General features: G+C 42.6%; 1 protein-coding gene across 2 annotated transcripts; it reads right to left on the bottom strand.

The window, feature by feature from the left end:
* Positions 1-806: 806 nt before the first annotated feature.
* On the bottom strand, positions 807-22,314 carry epg5 (ectopic P-granules autophagy protein 5 homolog (C. elegans)). Of its 2 annotated transcripts, XM_056375975.1 has the most exons (46): positions 22,197-22,313; positions 21,657-21,799; positions 20,517-21,188; positions 19,429-19,689; positions 19,129-19,327; positions 18,845-18,981; positions 18,649-18,756; positions 18,460-18,533; positions 18,188-18,296; positions 16,903-17,017; positions 16,675-16,825; positions 16,398-16,559; positions 16,151-16,308; positions 15,678-15,829; positions 15,318-15,458; positions 15,013-15,174; positions 14,790-14,912; positions 14,420-14,682; positions 14,180-14,320; positions 13,906-14,050; positions 13,274-13,471; positions 12,735-12,842; positions 12,506-12,628; positions 12,086-12,252; positions 11,743-11,979; positions 11,500-11,623; positions 11,224-11,368; positions 10,752-10,923; positions 10,422-10,584; positions 10,184-10,326; positions 9,922-10,078; positions 9,154-9,348; positions 8,840-9,053; positions 7,958-8,145; positions 7,608-7,815; positions 7,391-7,466; positions 6,791-6,894; positions 6,537-6,712; positions 5,538-5,762; positions 5,238-5,447; positions 4,242-4,386; positions 3,909-4,151; positions 3,320-3,533; positions 2,616-2,834; positions 2,387-2,501; positions 807-2,291 (listed from the first exon to the last, which is right to left on the bottom strand). In XM_056375975.1, exons 2-46 carry the CDS (start codon positions 21,708-21,710, stop codon positions 2,109-2,111), a joined length of 7,779 nt encoding a protein of 2,592 aa, XP_056231950.1. In that variant the 5' UTR covers positions 21,711-21,799; positions 22,197-22,313; the 3' UTR covers positions 807-2,108. The 2 variants fall into 2 exon arrangements, with proteins under 2 accessions (XP_056231950.1, XP_056231949.1); XM_056375974.1 differs by having other exon boundaries at positions 21,657-22,314.
* Positions 22,315-22,352: the final 38 nt, after the last annotated feature.

Raw genomic sequence — 22,352 nt, 5'->3', positions numbered from 1 at the left:
TGTGTTTTTGTCATGTCAACATAAATCTTTCTTTTTATTGAGCAAGAAAGAGACTACTTGTCATACGAACATAAATATATTTTTACATTTCTTTAGTTCATTCAACTATCAAAAATATAAGCCAAGTGCACGATGAATATGTTGTTAATTGGCCTTGAACTAATTAGGCTATATTGACTTTATCAATTTAAGCAAAATTAACTCAAAAATCAAAAAACAATTATTTCAAGCTCACAAGGGGTGAGTGTTTGTGTCAAGTGAGCCTAAAATTGTTATGTTATTTTAACAGTCCCTATTATTCGTCTGGACTTCACAATAGAATTCTGTGTAATGGATGGATTGGGTTTTTACAGTGACCATGCTTCTTACATAAGCAAGCTTTTATTTCAATATGACCATCTGCAACATTATTCACAGGGAGTGCAGATTTCAGTTTTGTTGTATAGAGCCTGCATACCGTATTTGTGCCAGACCTCTCTGACTCCCTCACTTGTTCCTTACAGCTTGATTCATGGGTGTCCCACTTGGGTGTCTCCCCGTGTGACCTGTCGACGGTTTTTAGATCAGTCTCCCTGCTTCCAGAGGCTCCATGTATTACATGTGGTCCCAGATCACAGAGCTGAATTGATCAATACCAGCTGTGAGACAATGAGTCCTCTTTAATAAACAGAGCCATGTCTCCTTTGTGATGCCTGGCTCTGCAGCTCCCCTCCTGCAGCAGCCCTACAGACCCATTCCTCATCACTGACTCATAAAAAAGAAACGCATTTGACATTAACAGTCACCACATAACACAGGCAATAAGGCAAGCTTCAGGCCGCAGAAGTGCAGCATGATTATTATTTAGATGGCACAGAACAACACAGGAGGTAAACTGACAAGGGTAATTAAAATGTAAAATCTGTTTTGTGTATATAGTACAGTCTGAGGGTCTGATAAATCTGAATAACAATGAGGCTTTATTCACAAATGCCACCATAGGTGTATGTAAGTCCAGTTATAGACACGCTCCAACAGCATTACATCCCTGCTCTTTTAGTAATACCAGTGTCATTAGCAATTTGTATTACAGAGGACATACTACTTTATAAGGAAGCCAAGTGGTGTGGCACATTGTAAGTGATATTTGGTGTATCTTCTAGTGTGTGTGCTTTTTCAGACTGTAGTTTTTGTAACTAGCAGACACAGATGAAACAACCAGAGAACACAGTCAAGAAGGTTTAAGTAGCTGAACAGATAAAATCTCTTTGGCAGAAACAAGCAAAGCACTTTTGCCTGGACATGAACATAATACTTGAAAATGTTCTGTTACTAAACATGATCACTTCATACAGGCGGCCACTGTATTGATCTGTATGTGTATAGTAACGAAGACTGAAACATTTCAGATTGTAGCTCACAGCTTGATGCTAGCATCAACAGCAAACCTCAAGAGTTGTATCAGGCATTGAACCCAGGCTACCAGCTTTCCTGGTATGTCCCCCCTCCCCATTTTAAGAAGGTACTACTAAAGTCATAAGCCTATTAGATCTGTCCTTCAACTTCCTCCAAATAATTTGTGGACCCTTCAACTTTTTTTTCTGTTAGATTCCACATACAGGTGAGAAACTGACACCTAAAGCCCAGAGATGAATTCTGTTTCATGAAATCTGCTTCAATAAATGTGTAACATTCTCTCAAATCAAGAAAAGAACAGATGGTGTTGAAACCCAACAGGCAAGTTACATAAAAAGCAACAAGGCATAAACATGACTGATGAAAGAAATGTGCAAAAAAAGGTCATAGGTTAGCACATAACATTTCTTACACTCCTGACTGGTTGAATGATCCTTCATTGTACATTACCAGTGGAAAAGTGTATTTCATAAATGCACAGCAAGCTTTGATGACGAATCCATTTCTGTCACAATAAGCCCTCGCTGATAAGATGTGTAGCTCTTGCTGATATAATAGCAAAATCAATTCAGTACCAACCAGTTTCTTTACCTGGAAACTTTGTGCTCCTGCAAGATTTTGTCTGCACAAAACAGATGTTTACTATCATTGTATTTACCACAGAAGGGCAACATAGTCTCAGTCTCCAGTATGAGTGTCAGGTTAAGTCAATGTTAACGGATAATGTGCAGGTATCTGAGGTCAGGGTACAGGAGGTTGGCTAGCAGGGCCAGAAGTCGGGGTGCATCTTTGAGACAGTGTCCTGGGTAGCGGATGAACTGGATGGCCTTATTCACTGAATCCTCCAACTCAGCATACTGCTTATTGCTGGGCATGGCCTCCAACATCCCCAATGTCTGCATTCACAGAAAAAAAGAGAAACAGAGGTTATTTTTAGGAGATAATTGCAGACTATAAAATGAACACTGTATTTGCAGTTGTTGTTACATACTTGTTGTGCTTTTGCAGAGAGCTGCAAGTCACTGGTTGGTTGGAGTCGAAGCTCGGTCTCTGATGGAACCTGGACTGACAGGAATGCTGCCAGACTGCGTACCACCACCCTGAACCTAGATGTACAGTACACACACATTAAAAGCTGGTTTATCAACAGTGGCAAATTAATATTACACTATATGCCCCACAGGTGATTTCATTTACTAATAAAATGCATGTGAGAATACCTGTTAGAAACAGGAGACCTCCTCCCCAGGCCGATAGCTCCCAGCAGCCCAGAGTTCAGTCTTTCTTCTCCCAGCTGAAGCAGCCTGGTTTGCAACCTCAAAAGACCCATGACGACTCCTGACACTTCAGTCTGACCTGCCTGTGGCTGCAGCTGCTCTGCTGACAGGTTCAGCGCTTTGTGCCACCAAAGAAATAGCTTGGCTTCATCACCTGGACCACTGAGCAGAAAAAACACATCACAGCACATATACTGGTTAGCGCAGCTTTGCAGGCTGATGTACTAATCAAATTGAAGAGTGTTGAAGTGAATTGCTTTGGAATGATTTGAAATGAGTTGTTTTGAAGTGACTTGTGCTATTTTCATGTGAATGTAAGAACTTGCTGTATAGTTAGTAAAGGCTTGACACTGCTTTGTAAAACTGAGTGAGACTCTTGCACACATATTCGAGCCTCCCTTAGATTTACTGAGGTACCCCCAGTCTAAACATAAAACTGCAGCGCATACATGAGGTTCTTCCTCCAGCCTGTCTCTCAACATTTACTAGGACTTGGTGGCCTGAATCAAATGATGCAACCACACCGGTGAAGAGCCAGTTAATTTTAGGTTCCCTAAACAGGCTCTAACTTGATGTTTAACTGATTAAAAACCATTTCAATATGAATTTAAAACCCACGCGAGATTAGATAATGAAGGGGGCCAAACCTGGGGAAGACCTGATTGGTCCACGTGTTAATTAGAGCCAGTGTCCTTCTCTCATTGGCTGCTGTGTATTCGCTGTTGAGGCGCTGCAGGATGAAGGCATAGAGTGTCAGGAAGCTGCCTCCTGAGTGGCTCTCAGAGAGGAAGTCATCCACTGTGAGCTCAGGCACCTGCAGCGATGCCAGCACAGGACCCCAACCTACAGACTCTTCCTCAGCTGAAGAGACAAAAGAAAAACGAAGACAGTGGGAGGAGAAACAAGTGAATTCTTGATATCACATTTATCTAACCCTAACCTATACTAAAGGGAGAGAGTTAAAAAACTACACCAACTTAGAACTTGTATGAGGAGAGGACTGGCAGTAAGGACATCAAACAAAAACTGTGGACTTATATATCTATTTAATGTTAAACAATAGAAGTTTATATACTAACATGCCTGGTTACAGAAATATCTGCCACAGGAAATCACCTAAGCACTTTCCAATTACTGTAACACTGTATAAGCTGACAACTCTACAAACAAAACTAATCCTTATTTAAATAATGTGTATGGGAGCTAAAAAAAACACCAAACAGTTACTTTACTTACAATGGTTGAAGTAGGCTGTGATGCACGCCTCCATGATGCGCGTCATGTGCCGCACTGATGCGAGACAGCGGGTGCAAGCCGTGAGAAGAGGCAGAATAGGAAAACCCCTCCCCTTCCTGTCCAGCCAGGTAATGACATGAGCAGCGAGTGCTTCGCCTGTTGAGACGCCCACTCCGTTCAGCAAAGCTAGAGCATCGCTGAAGAGACCGCAGAACGCCATGTGCCTCTGCTCCAAACCCGTCTCTGCAGAGCAAAAATGGATGGATGGTGGATGAATGATAAGAATCGATCACTTCTGGGTGATGATGTTGTTAAAAGGTGAGGACCTCTCACCTGGTGGGCTGAATGTGACAATGCTCTCCAGAAGTGTCTCCAGCTGAGCCTCCAGGCCGTTCAGGCTGATGCTGCCTCCTTGCTCCAGAGTCACCAAAGACTGAACACACCAGCACACATACGCTCCAGCCTTCAGCGTCTCCTCCTTACAGATGGAAAGTACCAGAGATTCATTTTTTTTGTTTAATTTTTGTTTGGGTTAATGCTGCACAGAAATAGATGCATAAATAAATACATATCTTTGCCATTTATAATATATTATTCACACTCTAAAAGATATTCCATATATAAATTGATGAATGGTGATTATGCTGAATGTATGTAATTTCCACAGCTTTTGGTGCATATTTTTACTATCATTAATAGTACCTATTTTTGACAATAAGGTTGAAGTTGGCAAAATTAAAGAAATCACATTGATGTATCTCAGAGTGGTCCTGTGTACATAACTTGGAAGTGTATTGTATAGCTTTGGCCAAAGTCTGTCTACTTTGGAACATTATCAAGCAGTGTATAAATTTCCTTCTTCTGTTAAGTGTTACATTTATGTAATTTGGCGGAGTGATACAGAACTGGCAAGGAAAACTGAATTGTTTAAGTCCAAATTTAATTCAGATTTTCTAAGGAGGTGCAGATATATCACTCTATTCTTATATTCTCTAACATTAGGGTTCCTCTGTCTTTTACAGTTGCTTGATGCCAGTTAGATCTAGCACCTCCAGTCTTCCTATAAATTGACTCTCATGATATCTCAACTGTAAGTAGTTAAAAAGGTTTTAATTTATTTATTCATCTGTAATTACACTCACCCTCTCAATACTAAATCATGAGTGGTGAAGTTTTTAAGATAAATTTCTGGGGTTGAAACCGTAACTGGGCGATTTAAAACACTTTTAATGTGGTGTGGCCATTATAGAGTCTAGATGGACCTTCAGCGGTTTATGATGCTTTTATGAGTCTGTGATTTGTAAAACAAACAGCACTGTGTTGTCTCACCCGGTGTGGAGCTCCATTAGGGCGAGGGTGGAGCCCAGCAGCACTACGCAGTGATTTCAGTAGCAGCTGAGGAGCAGAATCAGCACTGAGCAGCAAAGATGGAGGGTAGTGGGTACTGACATATCCCAGAATGCCTTGGTATGAGGACAGGTCCAGTTGATGCCAGGGCAGAGAGGTGGACTGGACCAATAGGCTAAGCAGAGGGGAGTCCTGAAGGAAGAGGAAGGGAAAAATGAGGAATGAATGAAAGAGGGGGAAGAGGCCTTACCCTAATGTGAAACTAAACTAGTCTGGACTTACCTTTTGACTCAGGAGCTGCTCCTCCTTTGCCAGAAAAACTAGCATGTACAGCAGATAGACTAACATGGTGTGTGATTCCTTCTGAGTACCCATGTCTGGTAAAGCTGGATATGTTGTAGATGCAGGAGGGGTTTGTAGGTGGTCACTCAGGACGCTGACCCAGTTAACTTCACATAACACTTCTCCCATAAACAGGAAGCAGCTCTTGGGACTTCCCCTCTCCACCTGCAGGCACAGCAAGGCGAGGAAATAGACAAAAATCTATAACTACAGCTACAAACTAATCAAACCTCTCAACTGACTGTTCTCGGAATATCCATTACTTCTGATGATACATTATATGTTTGACTCCTACATAATGCAAGCTATACACATTTATGGCTAAATTGATAATCCAGTTCTTAAAAGTAATCAGAATAACTATAAATCTGTTGAAATGTATCTCATTTAACTGAATAGACCTCCACAAAGAAACACTGGATGAAAGATATATTTTGAAAATACTTTCTACTGAAGACTTGCAAATGCATAAATGGTTACAGATACAGCAGATAATTGGTTAAAATTCTTAAAGAGATCCATGAAATGAAAAGATTGACTTTACTACTAGAACTAAGAAATTAACTTTAAAATACAAAATGGAATAAATGGATGATATTTTTGTTTGAATAATGAAAATAGCAGCTGGTTATGTTTTATCATTCACTGATAAGCATTTATAATTATCAGTCTTTGGGATATGATTTTTGTTTTAGTAACACTATATTTTTTTAACCTGTATAGAAGCCTCTATAGAGCCATGTGGGTCTGGAGAGACAGGAGCTTGTTTCCAGGAACAGGGTGTTGAGACTATAATTACGTGAAGTGATGCTAATAATAGAACCTGGGCCAAAGGACCAAGGTCTCAAATTAACCAAGCTCCCCTCTGTCACATATGTCTAGACCAGTGTGCAGTGTTGGGGGGTCAGGGGTCAGGAGTCAGGGGGTATAGTGTCTCACATTGAAGAGCTGCTCCATGAGCTGAGTGTCAGGGTGCAGGTGTCTCCAGGGCAGGCTGCGAAGGTGTGTGTGGTACAGGTAGAGAAGGTACTCAGGTGTACGGGGTGAGGTGCAGCTCTCACAGTACTGCATCATGCACAGCCACAGAACTCCTCTCTGACCAGGGAGCAAACGATCTGCAACGTACCAACACACAGACGTTATAAATAACAAAGAACTTCTCATATGTGAACACAGCACCGCTGGGGACCCACCTCTGAATTTGTGATGCAGTGTGTCGGTGAGTTGAGCATACAGTCCAACCAGAGATCCTGCCGCATTCGCATCAGTCTCCAGCCACGGATAACACTTGAGGTTACTGAGAAAAAGAGACATTGATATTGATATTCTCTTTGTTTTTCTCATTTTCCTTATCTAGAAAAAACTAAACTGCTCTTCACGTGTCAACCAGGAGAATAACACTTCAAACCTCTGGCCACATGATACTTTGGCAAAGCTGACATAAGTCACACTCGAAAGTAAACATCTAATGCACTCTGTTCTCTCTGAGCAGTGTCATGTTTGTGTTTTAATTTGAGTAATGGTTAGTGTGATAAACAAATCTCTCACTGTTGGTTCAGTTATGTAATACAACTTCTACAACACCATAAGCATCTGCTCTCCACCTGCAAAAGAAGCAAGTACTACATCTGGAAATAAAAAATCAATCTTGTGGACTATGAATATTTATTTATCTGCTGCCCTCTCTGGAGTCTCTTTTGTCTGTGTTCACATCTGTTTCACATCTGTCTCACCGACAACAGCTCTCCAGTATCTCAATGACTGATTGAGAGCTGTGGGTGTGCAGTGCTTACCTGGCGTCATCAGTGTCCACAGGAAAGATCCAAGGCTTAAATAACTTCACAGTCTTACTGTGTAGGTCCTGGAGAACTGTGAGAGCACAAAAGACATTTCTCTTTCATAACGACAGGTAACAAAAGAGGAATATGCACAAAACAAAAGGGAGAAGTCTATGAATGAACACACCTCTTACTACCCTCAATGTATGCATGTATGAAATTTGATATTTACCTTTCAGTATTTTGCTGCTGCCCACCGACTCTCTGGCACAGCTGCTGAGCTGCACATTGATTATACAACCAATCAAATAGTCCCAGAAGGAAACAACATCACTGATGTAGGGAGTCCAGGCAGAGTAGAGGCCGAAGCTGCGGAGGTCTTGCTTACTGATACGACTCCGCAGGAAGTAATCACTCAGCCAATCAACTGTCTCATCCACCTGTTAGTAACCAATAAAACAACACAGGATTGTTGTATTAATAATGACTTTAATAACAAATTTAATTTTAAGTATTAGTTTGTAAGCTACCATCAGATAAAGAGGGTCTGAATCTAATACAGACAACATCAACATTAGTTACCTGCTGAGGAGAAAGGCTGACTGGGGATCTGTAGGGAGAGGCTTGGGGCCCGACAGCACGGCCAGGGACATCTGTAGTGCTGAGGGCTTGTTCAGCTTTGCTCTTGGTGCTGCGGGATGGAGGTAAACAGCCCAGCACTCGCAGAGTCACCTTCCAGCACTCTGGACTCAGTAACTGGTTTGACGAACCTGGTGAGGTTAAAAAATGCCTTAGTTTGTTGAAGAAGCTGCTCATAAAAAACCTAAACTCAATATTACTGATATAAAATACTGAATTAGCTTTTTGATGACTGATTTAACATCTGAGGCTCTATGAACCATCTCTTCGCATGGGGCTATATCAAAGAAACCCAAATAGCAGACCCATTCTTTCAACTCAGATGTGATCCTGTAGGTTGAAGGAATGATTCAGAAAACTTTAATGACATTCATTTAATCTTTTGTTGGTGGGAAGATGAGTGGGAGGGATTCTTTCAGGGGGATGAATGTGTTTCCCTTGAGTCACTTGAATGAGGAAAAAGTAGACATTTTTTAAAGCAGTCCCTGCTCTTAAGTGCACTTACAAGGAATGTACAACATAACAGACAGTGAAAAGCTGCTGTTCAATGTGACATTGTGCCATTCTCAATTGATTTAGCACCTGTATGTTGTCTGACGTGGCTTAACCTTTCATTATGTGATGTTCTATCAGCAATTGTGCAAGTGGGATTAAAAAAAAATGAATATTTGATGATTTAATTGAGTAAATGATAATTCAAGTTGTGGCTTCCTGAGTTAATAATTATTTGAATCATTAAATTCAGTTGAACAGTCTTTGTCTGGCACACACACACACACACACACACACACACACACACACACACACACACACACACTTACTTACTGGTCATAAGCAGACGCAGGCAGTCACTGTAGTGATCAGGGAAATGGTGGCGTAAAAGCCAGGTCCAGTGTTTGGTGAAAAGGTGAAAAGGCGTGAGAAGTTCAGGCTCCGGCTCTCTGCCACAGACACAGAGAGCTCCGTGGACCAACTCCAGCAAACGGGTTCTCTCCGAAAACACAGGATGGGCTTCATTCAGCCACTGGGACAAGTCAAACTGTAGGGAGGAGGGGAAGAAGTGGCTGCTGTAACTGGACAGTGGTGGATGTTCTCTGTTATATATTTCTTCAAAGTGTTGCATTTGTGTCCGGACTAACCTTAGTGAGCAGCATGAAAATGACATCGGCACTGTCGAGGTGTAGGGATGTCACTACATCTTGGTAGAGAAAGACAAGGTCATTGGGTGCTGCGTTAGGAGTGAAGAACGGAGAAATGAGAGGGCAAAGACGACGCTGCTCCAGGATGGTCTTCAGGACACGGCCACACTCCTCTGGGTTGCCCTGGATAAACACCTAGACACAAATACAACTTAATTTATGTTTTATCAGTTAATTAGTACATATGAAGTTCAACATGGAGTGAACTTGCTCCTTAGTTGCCCTATTTATCTGCAAGTCCTCTCTCCATTGTTTTGTACATGTTGTCCAGCACCTCTCCTACTCTACCTCAACACCAGCCTCACTATATCCTGCACTACACAGGTTGTTTATGTTCATATGATGAGGTTTCCCCTCAAATGCTTAATGTTCTTGTTGTGAAGTCTCAATGACTGAAGTTCCATCTACAGTATTTTGTTATGTTTGCTTTGCTTTTCATCCATAATATTCCTTTTAAATACATATAAATATAATCATAATAGAATTAGCAAGGTTTAGCCACCATTTCTGGTTCAAAACCTTTTTAAATAGCCCAAAGGGAGACCATGCTTTAGGTCTCTTGTTGGGTTAGGGTTAGTATAAGGCTCCTGGAGACACTGTGGAGCAGGTCTTCTTGCCCATTGATACTTAAAAGTTCAAGTTGTAGATTAACGTTGTTTGGGTATTCTAAACAAAACCAAACAATGGCTAAAATAAATCTGGACTCACCTGTCCCAGTATCTCCACACATGAGGAGAGGTATTGGCGTGTTGGGGGATGTCGCAGTGTGTCCTCACACACAAAGGAGACCATCTTGTAAAAGGCTGACACACCCACATGCTGCACTGCAGGAGAAATCTGTGCCTTGTACATATTCACCAGAGCCCTAAGCACAAAAACACAGTCCACACTTTAGTAAAAAAAACACAATTTATATTTATTATGACGTATGATGTTTTCTCTTTTGATAACAGAACTTGTTTATACTGACGTGATAAAGTTCTCAGTGTGGACAGCCGCCTGGGCCAGGCTTTGAGGTGGAGGAGCCATGGAATCGGTTTGGAGTTTCTTGATGTCTCTGCGCAGTGACGTTATCTGAGTCTGCACTGCCTCCTGTCTCTGGATACGCTCACACTATGAGATTACACAGACACAAATGAATAAAGCACAGAAAAGACTTCACAGTGGTATCTCACAATGTGGCATGCATGCAGTTTTAGTGGTTGTACTGTGACGGTGATGTTTGCAGGTCCTTGGCACGGCTGCCCTCCCTTTCCTTTACACTCCAGGGCCATGGTGACTTGCTCTGGTCGGTTCTTGTAAAGTAGAGGGAGGCTCTCCAGCAGTTCCTGTTCCAGTGCCACCTGCTGGGCTTCACGTGCCACTGCAATTCTGACACCAAGATGAAGTACTTTGGAATCAGTGTGCAGCTTTGTATATGTTTTAATGTGTGTATTTGGCGCGTACAAACAAGTGAATTCATTTCTGTGTATACATGTGCACACTGTGTGCCACTGATCATGTGGAAATGTTTTAATGTGTGTATAATCTCCATATACCTGGCCTGGTCTTGCAGAATGCTGAGGTCCTGCTGCAGCAGTTCAGCAGCAGTTTTAGAGTCAGTGAGGCAGGCGGAGGGAACGTCAGCCACTGGAACCTTCTGCTGCTGCAGCTCTGGAGCTGGACGTGGAACTGGATGCTTCTGCAGGTTGGACAGGATACGCTCCCTTGCTGCACACAGAGGAAAACATCAAACTATTGAAAAAACTAAATAAAAAGTCAAAATTTTAATGCAAATGGGATGAAATGGTGAAGGACAAAATCACTTAATTATTTTGGCTGGTGAAATGTTATCAGCACTCCTATCTAAAGCATATATCTACAGTATATGAACTACAGCTACATTTGTGACTTTGACTAAAAGGAGCACGAACACAGAGTTCAAAATTGTCCACCTTTACATTTGCCACTGTCTACCTGCTGAAGTTAACCTTTATGTAATCTTCTGGATCTAAAGTGATAATTTTGTACCATTGTTGAAGCTGGTGTAGTCGGTGAAGCCGGGGTTTTGGGACTGCAGGAAGGTTGGCTCACTCTGCACCTTCTCCCACAGAGACAAAACCTCCCTCTCATCATACTGTAGACGCTCCTGGTCCACATACTCCAGCCACAGTTCCTACAGACATTGAAATATAAGAGGAAAATAGTATAACACACCAAAGCTTTGACTAACCTGCTGTAACACTCATATTTTTTATTTGTAAATTCAAATGCACAGAAAAAAGATGGACACTAAGACACACCCACCTGATGCCGCTGCATGACCTGTGCAAGTCTGTGTGGTTCATATTCTGCAGGAAGAGAGGGAAGGTACACTTCCTGCTTCTGCAGTGTCTCATCATCCAACCACACGGCAAACACACCAAACAACCTGTAAACAACCAATCAGCTGGGATTTGAGAGCTTGTAAACATACTTAGGTCTGGTACTGCCTGTCGAACTACAGGAGGGAATGTTTTGAAATGCACACATTAAGCATCAGTGACCTACCTGACCAGCTCTGTGTGTAGCTGAGGAGAGGTGAGGTAAGGGGGATTGGGATTGTCGGTGCTTTCATCGCCCTGGCTGTCTGATGAGGGTGTTTGTAGTGGGGGCACCCTGAGGGCCTGGCTGGCAGCATGGTGGAAGTCTGACACTTCTTGTATTCTCTGTCTCAGATCTCTGAGTAAAGTGGCCTGAGATGAAGCCTGGAAGAACCTTTGCCCGATACATCCACCTGCAGCCAGCCTGGCGGACAACATAACACAAACAGATACATGGTACCTGCACGTGGATTCTGTCTATTTCCTGGTTTCTCTGGCTACAGATAGTAATATGTTTGTATGCATCTTACCCAAACTCAGGCCCAGGCTGTCTGAGGTACAGCTGTAGGAACTTCTGCCATACCAGAGGAAGGAGTGGGTGGTCAGGGGGTGTGGCTAAAGCTTGACACGCCCAGCGGTACACCTGCAGCCGCTGTAGAGACGGGGCTACTGGCAACTTCAGTCTCTGCTGCACCTTCTGGCTCAGACACAGACACACTGTTAACACCAGCTACATACAACATTCACGATCATCGACCAGCAGTAGACCAGACTTCTAAAGACTCACTACTGTTTGGCTTTGCAGGTGCTCTGTAACTACAGTGTATGCTTAGTTAAATGTTGCACAGTTTGACCTCCACTTCCTGTGTCTTGTATTGTGAAATGTCTCAATTTTCAGTGTCAAGTGATGCTGACTGCTTGCTATTAATAACAGTAATCAACAAATGTACCTTTAACGCTTGTTCTGGGGAGATGGTTGGCTCTGCCAGGAACTCATGTTCAACACAGCGTCTCAGCTGAGAATCTTCCTCAAACACACCCTCCATATTCAGCACCAGCCAGGCGAACCAAGCCTACAAGCAGACAGACAACACAGAGTCTGTCAGGACTGATAACTGCTTTATTGATATGAGCCTTTGTACTTAATGCACATAATGTTGGTGCTTTGGGGAGCCTTACCTCTGCACTCAGGGATTGGCCCTCTATGAAGGAGGGTGTGGCATTTCCAGCAATCCAGCCAACCAGAGAGGAGAGCAGACCCCGATCTCCATGGTAACCCAAGGCATTCTGGATGAGGTATGAAAATGGAAAAAAAAAAAAAAAAGTAAAACATTGTTGGTAACACTGTGACTGTTTCTTCTTTATGAGCAGTACTAGTTTCCTCAAGTTGTCATGATGAAAAACTTTCGCTGGTGAATCAAAGATGCTAATTCATGCTTTAAGAATACAATAATTAATGATAGCACACTAGTTTCATCAGTGTACATGAACAAGATGCTGCTTGCAAAGCTCTAAGATTCGTACCAAAGTCATAGCTTAATGGATTTAAGGTGACTTTTTAGTAACCCTCCCCACCAAGCACTTCCTCTTTCTATAATGTGTGACCCATTAAATGTTAATGTAATATTTACTAAAGGCAGCTTACATTTCTAAAATCAGACAACTGCATCTTTGAGACCTACAAGAGCCATTAAATTATGCAAAAACAGAGTAAACACCTTATGCTGTTGGTACAGGAGTTTCTGCACACATTCCTCCTGGTGATGTGTGAATGCAGCACAGCAGATCTGATCCATGAGGAACAGGACTGTTTTGTCTCTGTACCACAGGTTCTGCTGAGTCAAAATTCCCACCCAAAACTCCAGCACCGCTGCAGCGCCGACACGACCGGCCCGTGAGCTCTCCACCACATGACTCTGGAAGATAAAACACACACATTTATACACATCATCTTTGATTTGGAGAAGATGTATGGGTAAGAACGCTTACACTCATTTTACAAAATGGTGTTGCATGAAAATTAGCCCCTCTATATTTTATGTTGTTTTTTTTTTTTTTATTTGAGGAAATGTTAAGTGACAAAAACCCTATATCACTGGTTAAAGTTGAAAATAAGTCCTGTGTTCGTGCATAAAGTACTGGCATTCTTCCTGAATGGTTTTTGTTTTGACTACTGGTTTATAATATTACTGACACCTACTTATATACATAAACTAAAGACTTTGCAATCTGTTCCTATATTTTTTCCAAACTTATTCATTCTTATGATAAATTTCCATCTTTCCTCTAACCATTGCAGGAATCCTGGATAAACCTTCTCTGTGATGACTGAAGACTCTTTGTGACAAACCTGAATGACACTGTTCAGCAGTCTAACATTGTCTCCGTAGGTGGTTCCTGTGAGGAGAGGTGCTACCCGGTGAGTGACCTGCTGTGTCACACCTTGAGGACACACACTGTCATACTGCAAGAACAGCTGGATACAACTTACAAACCTGGAATTAATAGAAGGATGACAGGAGAGACAACAGTAAATTTAAGTGTTCGAGATACAGTAGCTGCTGTAATAAATACCTTTCTTGTAGTCTTTTATAGGATGTGTGTCAAGGATGTATATTTCTTACTGAGAGTTGTTGAGCAGGTAGAAGCTGAGAGGGTAAGTTGGGGGTAGGATGTTGTCCAACAGATGCACAGCAGCTTTCAGGTGGCGAGACTGAATCAGACTCTTCAATAACCCAACACCATCAGTACAAAAGTGTTCCAGGCTAGAAAAACATGCAGAGAAAATACACAGGGGATGAACTTAATTCAACTTGCACAGGCAAATCTTCCATTAATATTTATTTGTACGTGTGAGTACAAACCTGTGTCCCACTGTTGTCATGGCAATGGACAGGTAGCATCCAATGGGAATGCCTGCTTTCACAGCCCTGAGAACAGAGTGCATGCTGGGAGTGTGTGTAAGCTCTGGAGGTGGGTTGGATGCCAAAGCAGGGACCGACCAGGCTCCTTTAGGGCTCTGAGCATTGCGATGGAGCTTTAGCCTTAGCAACAGTTGCCAGGCCCATTGACTAAAGGATGCTTCAGGAGATACGCCCAAACGAAGGACACTGGCAAGGTAAGACACCTGAGGGGAGGAAACAAGAGACGGGTGGAAAAACAGAAAGTTATTTTGCTGAATGCAGCCAAAGTGGGTCACTTCCGATGTCTGCAGTTAACGGGCAGATGTGCCACCTGTTTGATCCCCTCTGATATGAGGCCACTGTATGGTTTGTCAGTAAGGTACTTCTGATAGGCTTCAACCACCAGCAGAGCCACTTCACTGTGGAGAGATGAAGACAGGGCCAAGGAGCCGTCCTGCGTGAAGAGAAGAAACCAGTGCAGTCATTTAATTACAAACACGCAAATGTGCAGTCAAGACTCTTGGAAAGATCATTTTTAATGCACCCACGACTACCTGCGTGTAACCCCAGTTCAGGCCCTCCAGGATGACGCAGGCCAGCCGGTTCTCCACAGCAGACAGAGGATGCTGGAGCAGCCAGGCTCCGATCACACAGATCTCCTCTGGCTGTGGCTGCCACAGACTCAGAGGAAGTTCTTTACACAAGTATAGAGCCACCTAACACACACACACACACACACACACACACACAAAAACAAAATCTTGTGAGTTTGACATCTGCCAAATTATATATTTTTCTTCTGAAGGCAGAACTACTTGCTATTAAAACAATAATACCATTACAGAATAGCAATACTAACCATTCCCACCGTCTGTATGGTCTCTCTGAGTCTCTCCAGGAGCACAGATATAACATGGGGATGGGCTGTTGCTATGGCAGCCAGCAACTCCCTCCCCACCTTAGAGTATATTTCTCTAGTGGACACACTCACATATGACACCTGAGGGCAAAATAAGAAAAGACATGTCAAAGAACAAGGTAGGTACTATAGGACTTCTAACCAGGGGGCCAAATCATGCTGAACAACGGATGTTCATATAGAGGAGCCTTGGTAAAGACAACAGATCCTTCATCCATAAAGAAAACACAGGCTTACGATGTTTCACAAAGTGTTGTACACATCTTTTCAAGTATTTCATTGTGCACCTCCTGCTCATACCTGGTAAATCAGCAGAGTTATAGTAGTGATGAAGCTGGGGTCAGAGTGATGAGTCGGTGTAGCCATGTGTGCTAGTGCAGTGAGGAGGGAGATGCCATCAGAGCTGTTCACCTCACACAGCCATTGCTCAAATCTCACTTGGTGCTCTGGGTCTGTGAGAAAGATAGTAATAAAATATCAGGATGACACGTGTCAGAGGAATGACACGACTCCCCTTATTTACACCTGGTTTTAAAGTCCTGGTGCAGCAAAGGTGCCGACTGTTTTGTGAAATATGAAACTGAGTTGAAGTAGTTTGAGAAAAGTTCAATTTTTTTTAACTGCCTTAAAGATTTTGTTTAACATACATTCAGCTTTATGGGGTCACATTTAAGCATTGCTACAATGCCTGTGTTTGTTAGATTTTTTTAAGGTTTTGAAAGATAATACTTTGTGCAGGTGTATACTTGCGCAGGTATAATGTATACTGGTACCTCTGAGAGCCTGAATGCAGGAGTGTGTGTCACTAGCAGAGCTGAGTGTCTCTAGTCCTGCTGTCTCGGCGCTCTGCATGACATAAAGGACACTCCACAGCATAGAGCTTGACAAAGTCCCATACGGCATCTCGGACATAAACAACCAGATGCCCAACCTGTGAGACAGGACCACAGAAAATAAACACAAAAATCCATAAAGTGAATATTTACCAGTTAAGATGGAAACTTAGGTCCAATTACTCACCTTTTGTTTCTGAGTACATGTAAAACAGCTCTGAGGAAGAGGTGATCATATTCCAGCTGCAGTTTGTCCAAAGACAGTGAGTGTACATGAGAGCTGGATCCACCAGCACCAGCCACACTCACATACTGGGCCCAGTGATCACTGACATAACACACTGTCATTCTGAGGGAAACATAACAGATATTCAATGTTGCATTTTCTGATGTTACCAGTGTTGTAATTTGGTCAGAGAAGTGTAAGCATGTATTTTTTGCTTATATAAAATTGGCACACTGACCGTATGATGTGTCCTATTCGTTTAACTAGCTGTCTGTAACGTGCTCTGTTGTAGGTTTGTAGGCCGAGAGCAAGAATTTCGATGAGGGAGGAAGCAAAACCAAACACACGCATCATCTTCTGGCTGGAGCAGGCCTGGGGCTCATACACACCTGGAAACAAAGTGGCCTGTCAGCTCATACAATGAGTGATATAAACCAACAGACAGAAGGACAACAGACTCCCTTACCCTGCTTGCTCATCCCCAGCATGTGTGAGTAGAGTTGCTGGAAGGGGAACTGGTACAGCAAAGAGATCAGGTCCTCCTCACAGAGCAGCAGCCAGCTGCTCTCTGGATCCTCATCCTAACCACAGAGAACAGCAGGGCAATGCAGTCAGAGGTTAACGGACTAGATATTGCACTTATTTAACAAAACAAGTTGACATCCTCTATGTATCTGGTTAGGATGCCTCCTGGGTGCCTTCCTTTGGACGTCTTCCAGGCATGTCCAACTGGCAAGAGGACTCAGGTAACATGCAGACCATTCTAGTGAGATCATTTATCTCATCTGGCCCGGTAAGACCTTGGGATCTCCCAGGAAGAGCTGGAAAACATTGTTAGGGTGAAGGACGTCTGGAATACTTTGCTTGACTTGCTGCCACTGCGACCATGGACAAGCAGCAGAAAATGGATGAATGGATGTAGGATAATCAGGGTTCCGACACCTTCTTAAACATCAAATCCAAAGGACTTTCCAGGCCCAATTCCCTCAAATTCAAGGTCTCAACACAGCACGGAATTAAGAAACGGATCAAGGTTAAGTACTGTTACAACACTGAGAATTTTAATAATGAGAACTAGCTCGCAGACAACAATTAACAGAGAGATTGGCTTGAATATGTGAACACATCTCAATCGTGCTGTGTTACAGCAGACTATGTGGTCTATTCCACACATGCAGACAACAACACATAACCTTTTTTACTAACGTTCAGTGAAAAATTATATCAAAAAGTTTCAAGGATATCAAAGACCTGTGGGAATCCTGAATAATTAAATGATTCTATCTTAAAATGCTAGTCTTGTAAAAAATAATGTTTCTTCAAAGCTTTCAAAACAATGTGGTTCCTAGGCAACACGTTAGTTCTGGCAGCAGTCATGGTTTTATGCCAGTAGACTGATATTTAAGTGGTCATAGGTGCAGGTTCATTTGGCACCTTTTGCAACATCTTTAAATGTGACTCAGCAGATCAGAACAAAGACCAGAACAGTCTGTGTGAACCTCAGTTACATCACAGCAGACATAAACTGGGCGTCTATAACTGAATCACAATCAGTGACAGAAAGATAAACCAAGAAAGATATTGTATTTACCATGAATTTTGCTCTCTCTCAATCTCTTGTATACATACGCCTGAAATCTTCCTACATATAAACTCGGTCTCATTTTTTTTTAGATAATTCTTTTTTCAAACTGTGATGTGGAAGTTTGGTTTCTTTTCTCAGAATGCAAGCATTGCTTCCCTACACTCACCTCCTCTCCACCTTCATCCACTAGGGTCCAGTTGCCAGACTCAGGTCCAGAGGCTGCGGAGCTCTGGCTCTCACATGGCTTCATATGGCCCAGAAATTCTGCACGGTGTCTGAGTCAAAACAGAAGAAGCCACTGGTTAGAGATGTGAGGTTGTTAGACCCCTGAAAGTATGACCTTGATTCTTATGGAAAGCCACAGACTCAAAACTGGGATGGATAGTTCACAGTCAGTGGGTAAGAAAGAGTTATTGATAAAGGGGTTCCTTTACTTACCTGGCAGGTGACATTAGGATGGCCAGAGCTTGCATAAAGTGTTGCACTCCACAGCTGTTCCCCCAAACTTGAATCTAGGGCAGATAATAAGAAAAAAACCCCAGGTCATCTGTATGCACAACAACTAACATGAAGAGTACAACACAACAGTAAAAGACCAAAAACTAAAAGACAGTATCCCTAACTAACCTGAAGGAAGGGTGCAGACCACTTGCCAACACCAGCAGGACAGCAGAGCAGATGGCACAGCAGGTACAGGTGCTCTCCTGACCCTCCAACATGCAGCAGGACTGCCACCTGGAGAGTGGACCAGAGCCTTGTGAGGAAACACAACAATACCTCGGCCAGAGGAAGACGGAGTAATGAAAGTGGTTTGTGCATATACCAATCTCTCCAGCCAGTGATGGATGTCTGTCTGGAACTGTGTGTCATCGAGGACTCTACGTGTGAAGCTAAAGAGGACACTTATTGCCTCTTTCAGGGGTTGGAGAGAACAAGGCTGTGTTTGGCTGCCAGAACAATCTGAAAACAAAAAAACAAACAAAAAAAAAAAACGAGACAAAACTGATGTAGTGTATGTACTTAACATTAGCAGTACAGTATGTATGAGTGTTATGTTTGGAGCAGGCATTTTATGGCTACTTCAAGTACAATTTATAAGTCTCTCACCTTTCAGTAGATGATACAAGTATGATTCCACCTGTAGGCGTGACAGCAGCGCAGTGTACGCATGCAGCGCCACCTTCTGATGGAGCAGCTCGCTGCGAGCTTCAAACAGTCTCTTCAGCTCAGCCAGTACACTCTCACTGAAATCTGCCTGCTGGAAGCGGTGGTACCCACACACCTTAGACTGGTCTGCACACACACCCTGTGGAGAAAGAATTTATATTAAAAGTGCACTTACAGCAGAGGATCATTATAGGTCTCTTTATTGAATATTTCTTTCTTTATTGATCTAAAAAAACACACCTGAAGTGTAAGCTGTTCATCTCTGAAGCTCCAGAGACGATTCTGTGTGCTCTTGCAGTCGGAGGACTGTGTGTGTAGCTGTGTGTGTGACTGGGTCAGCTGTCTGCGGCAGCGCCAGTAATTCTGCAGTAGTTCAGTCAGTTCGTGGTTCTCCTGCCGTGCCAGAGCACAGAACTGGGCTGCACACACTTCAACACCCTCTAACCACACCCGCAAACCTCCACCTGGCTCCCAGACACTCAGCTGCTCCAGTGAGAACGGCTGCAGAAGCAAAGACATGAGGTGAGTGAGATTATCTCTCACGTTAATGCACGTGCATATGTAAGGACACAACGAATGTATCAATGAATGTTGCTCCTGGAAAGCTCCTGGGTCTGGGCAATATTGACAAAATACTGATACAATGTTGATAATGTGATAATGTGGATACAATGACCAAATTAGTAGCAACAATTATTGTCCAGACCTTTCTAATAGGCCATATTAAAAACATAAAACATGATTTTTCCACCTTAGAAACATAAAGCCATGTATAAACCAAAAAGATGCTGAAAGATTGATTATGCCTTCATTTCAAGCTGACTTGATTACTGTGATGCACTTTTTACTGGGCTCCCAAAAAAAAAAAACACAGAGAGACTTCAGCTCATTCAAAACTTTGAAGCTAAGCTATTAACCAGAACCAGGAGGAGAGAGCACATTAGGCGATTGTGCACTAGCTTACTGTTACATTTAGAACTGATTTCAATGTCCTCCTCCTTATATACAAAGGCCTTAATGGGCAAGAACCATGCTACATTGCTGACTCCTTGATAACTATATACCTCCTAAAACACTGAGATCATCTGTATGATTACTGATTACTGTATGTAATCATTTAATTTATTTTAAGGATTTATCATTTTATCATCATTCCAATTCATTTCACATTAATCTTTTTAATGTTTTACATTTTTAATCAATGCTTTTAACGTGTTTTTAAAAAAAAAAATCATAACCACTGTAATCAAACCCATTCAGTCGTTTATCACAAAAAACAACTGTATTCATTATCCAACTTCAGGTTTTATCTTGGTGTAGGAACATACCTGAATTTCTGGAGCTGTTTTGGGTAATTCTGGGTAAAGTTTGCTCCTGGAAAGTTCAGCTACAGACTCCAGAGGCTGCAAACTTGGAGGAGAAGATTCCTGCTCAGGAAGTGCCAACACTGCAGGTCCTTTGGCACTATTTTTCACAGCTTGCTCATGGAGCTGTATCACAGGACCTTCCTCCAGTGTAGGGAGTGATGGGTAAAGTGCAGGGGCACTCGGGGCATTTGGGATCTCAAACTGAGCTGAAACACAAGGCTGAGTCCATGATTGTATGTCTTTGTCCAACTCAGTTGTGTGTGTTGCAGCTTTAAGCTCAGCCCCGTGAGCTGCCACTCTGTCATCCTCCTCCTCCTCCTTCTCCTTTTTTGACTCCGTCAGATGCTCTGTACCCTGTGACGTCTCTGTTGACTGAGTTGACTGTAAGGTCCTAGTTAACACAGATTTGGATAAAGTCTGTGATGAAGAGGTCCTCTGTTTCTCAGAGAGCAGATCTGACGGCTGTGCTGTGGTCTCAGGAGGCTGAACAGAGTCCTGCTGCTCCTGCTCTGGCTCCTGATATGGCAGGCTGAGGGGGATGTCAGTAAAGCCAGGGGTGGAGGCCTCATCACAAACTGCTGAAGGAGCTGTGGATCTTTTTTCCTCATCTGCCTGCTTCTGCTTCCTGGCCAGCTGAAAACATAAGACAATCAAACAATCAATCAATCAATCAATCAATCAAACAAACAAATAAATAACATAAATAATGTATTATAATCAATAATTACATTTCTTTAAATCAACATGTGCTGTTGTTTTCTACATGTAACAAAGGGCGTGTGACTAAGATCATAATGAAAGTGGCAAAAATAGTACATCATGATGTTCAGCGCAGTGTGTCACTGATTAGCTATTTTAAATCAAGGAGATTTCTTGATACGTTTTAGGACCCAGGTCTTCCACTTTCCTCTCAATTTAAAAAAATAAAGACATAAAAGTATGTTGGATTGGATACTCTATATTGTCCATACTTGCGTGTGTTTAATTCTGATGAAAAGAGGATCGTTGTCCAGTATCAAACCAATGTTTTTTGGGAATAGACCTCAAAGGAAAGAGCAGAAGAAGGTAAAGAAGGAGTGTAAAGGACTTGGTTTAAATCACCTGAGACTTTCCGCTGGTTTTTGCCTTGGTCTTCTTTGGTCTCACAGCCTCCATCTTTAGGGACTGCTCACCTCAGCTGTCTTCACAACTCAGATCATACTGACATACAGCTGACTGAGGTGTCTCCCGGTGGAATCGATCAACTGAAAACAAACAGTCCTCATATGTATGCTGTTCACATAAACAAACAACCACCATTAGCTGGAATAGCTAGCGAGGTCTTTCCTGTGATAAGCAGCTAGAGGCTGGCTGTGCTGTCAAGATAAACACTGTCACTGGTTGTAAACAAAACACTCTTGTATTGCCCGTCGAAAGAAGTTGCCGACGGAGGATAGCGAGGCAACAACAAGCATGTATCTTAGCTCAAACATAGTATCCAGACAATTTATTCCCAGAAAACGAAACCAGTCGCTGCTCCACAACTAAAGACGCTCTGTTACGGCTAAACTAAGCTAACGACTAGCTGTTATTGTGTTACGCTGTCTTCCTCCTTATTAATTTATCCACTAGCGGTTCTACGTTTCCTGTTTTGTTGCTCACATATGCATAATAAGATTTCAACACATCGAGGCGAATGACAGGCGACAGTATCCCCGTCAGCCTGGTCAGCTGTCATTTGTTTTGTTTCTTCCAGGAACTCCGTTATCACAATCTATGATCACGTGACTACTCCACCTCTCTACGGAAAGCCAACGA

The sequence above is a fragment of the Seriola aureovittata genome, chromosome 5 (assembly GCF_021018895.1).
Source record: "Seriola aureovittata isolate HTS-2021-v1 ecotype China chromosome 5, ASM2101889v1, whole genome shotgun sequence".
Lineage (NCBI taxonomy): Eukaryota > Metazoa > Chordata > Actinopteri > Carangiformes > Carangidae > Seriola > Seriola aureovittata.
The sequence above is the reverse complement of the archived record's forward strand: the minus strand, read 5'-3'. Positions and strand labels throughout refer to the sequence as shown.

Excerpts from the sequence above, each read along its gene's own strand:
- epg5 (XM_056375974.1), bottom strand. The coding sequence starts at position 21,710 with ATGGAGGCTGTGAGACCAAAGAAGACCAAGGCAAAAACCAGCGGAAAG. Across the intron at positions 10,924-11,223 it reads CTACACCAGCTTCAACAATG|CAAGGGAGCGTATCCTGTCC; the intron begins GTACAAAATTAT and ends CTCTGTGTGCAG. Across the intron at positions 7,467-7,607 it reads CAGCAGCAAAATACTGAAAG|TTCTCCAGGACCTACACAGT; the intron begins GTAAATATCAAA and ends GTGCTCTCACAG.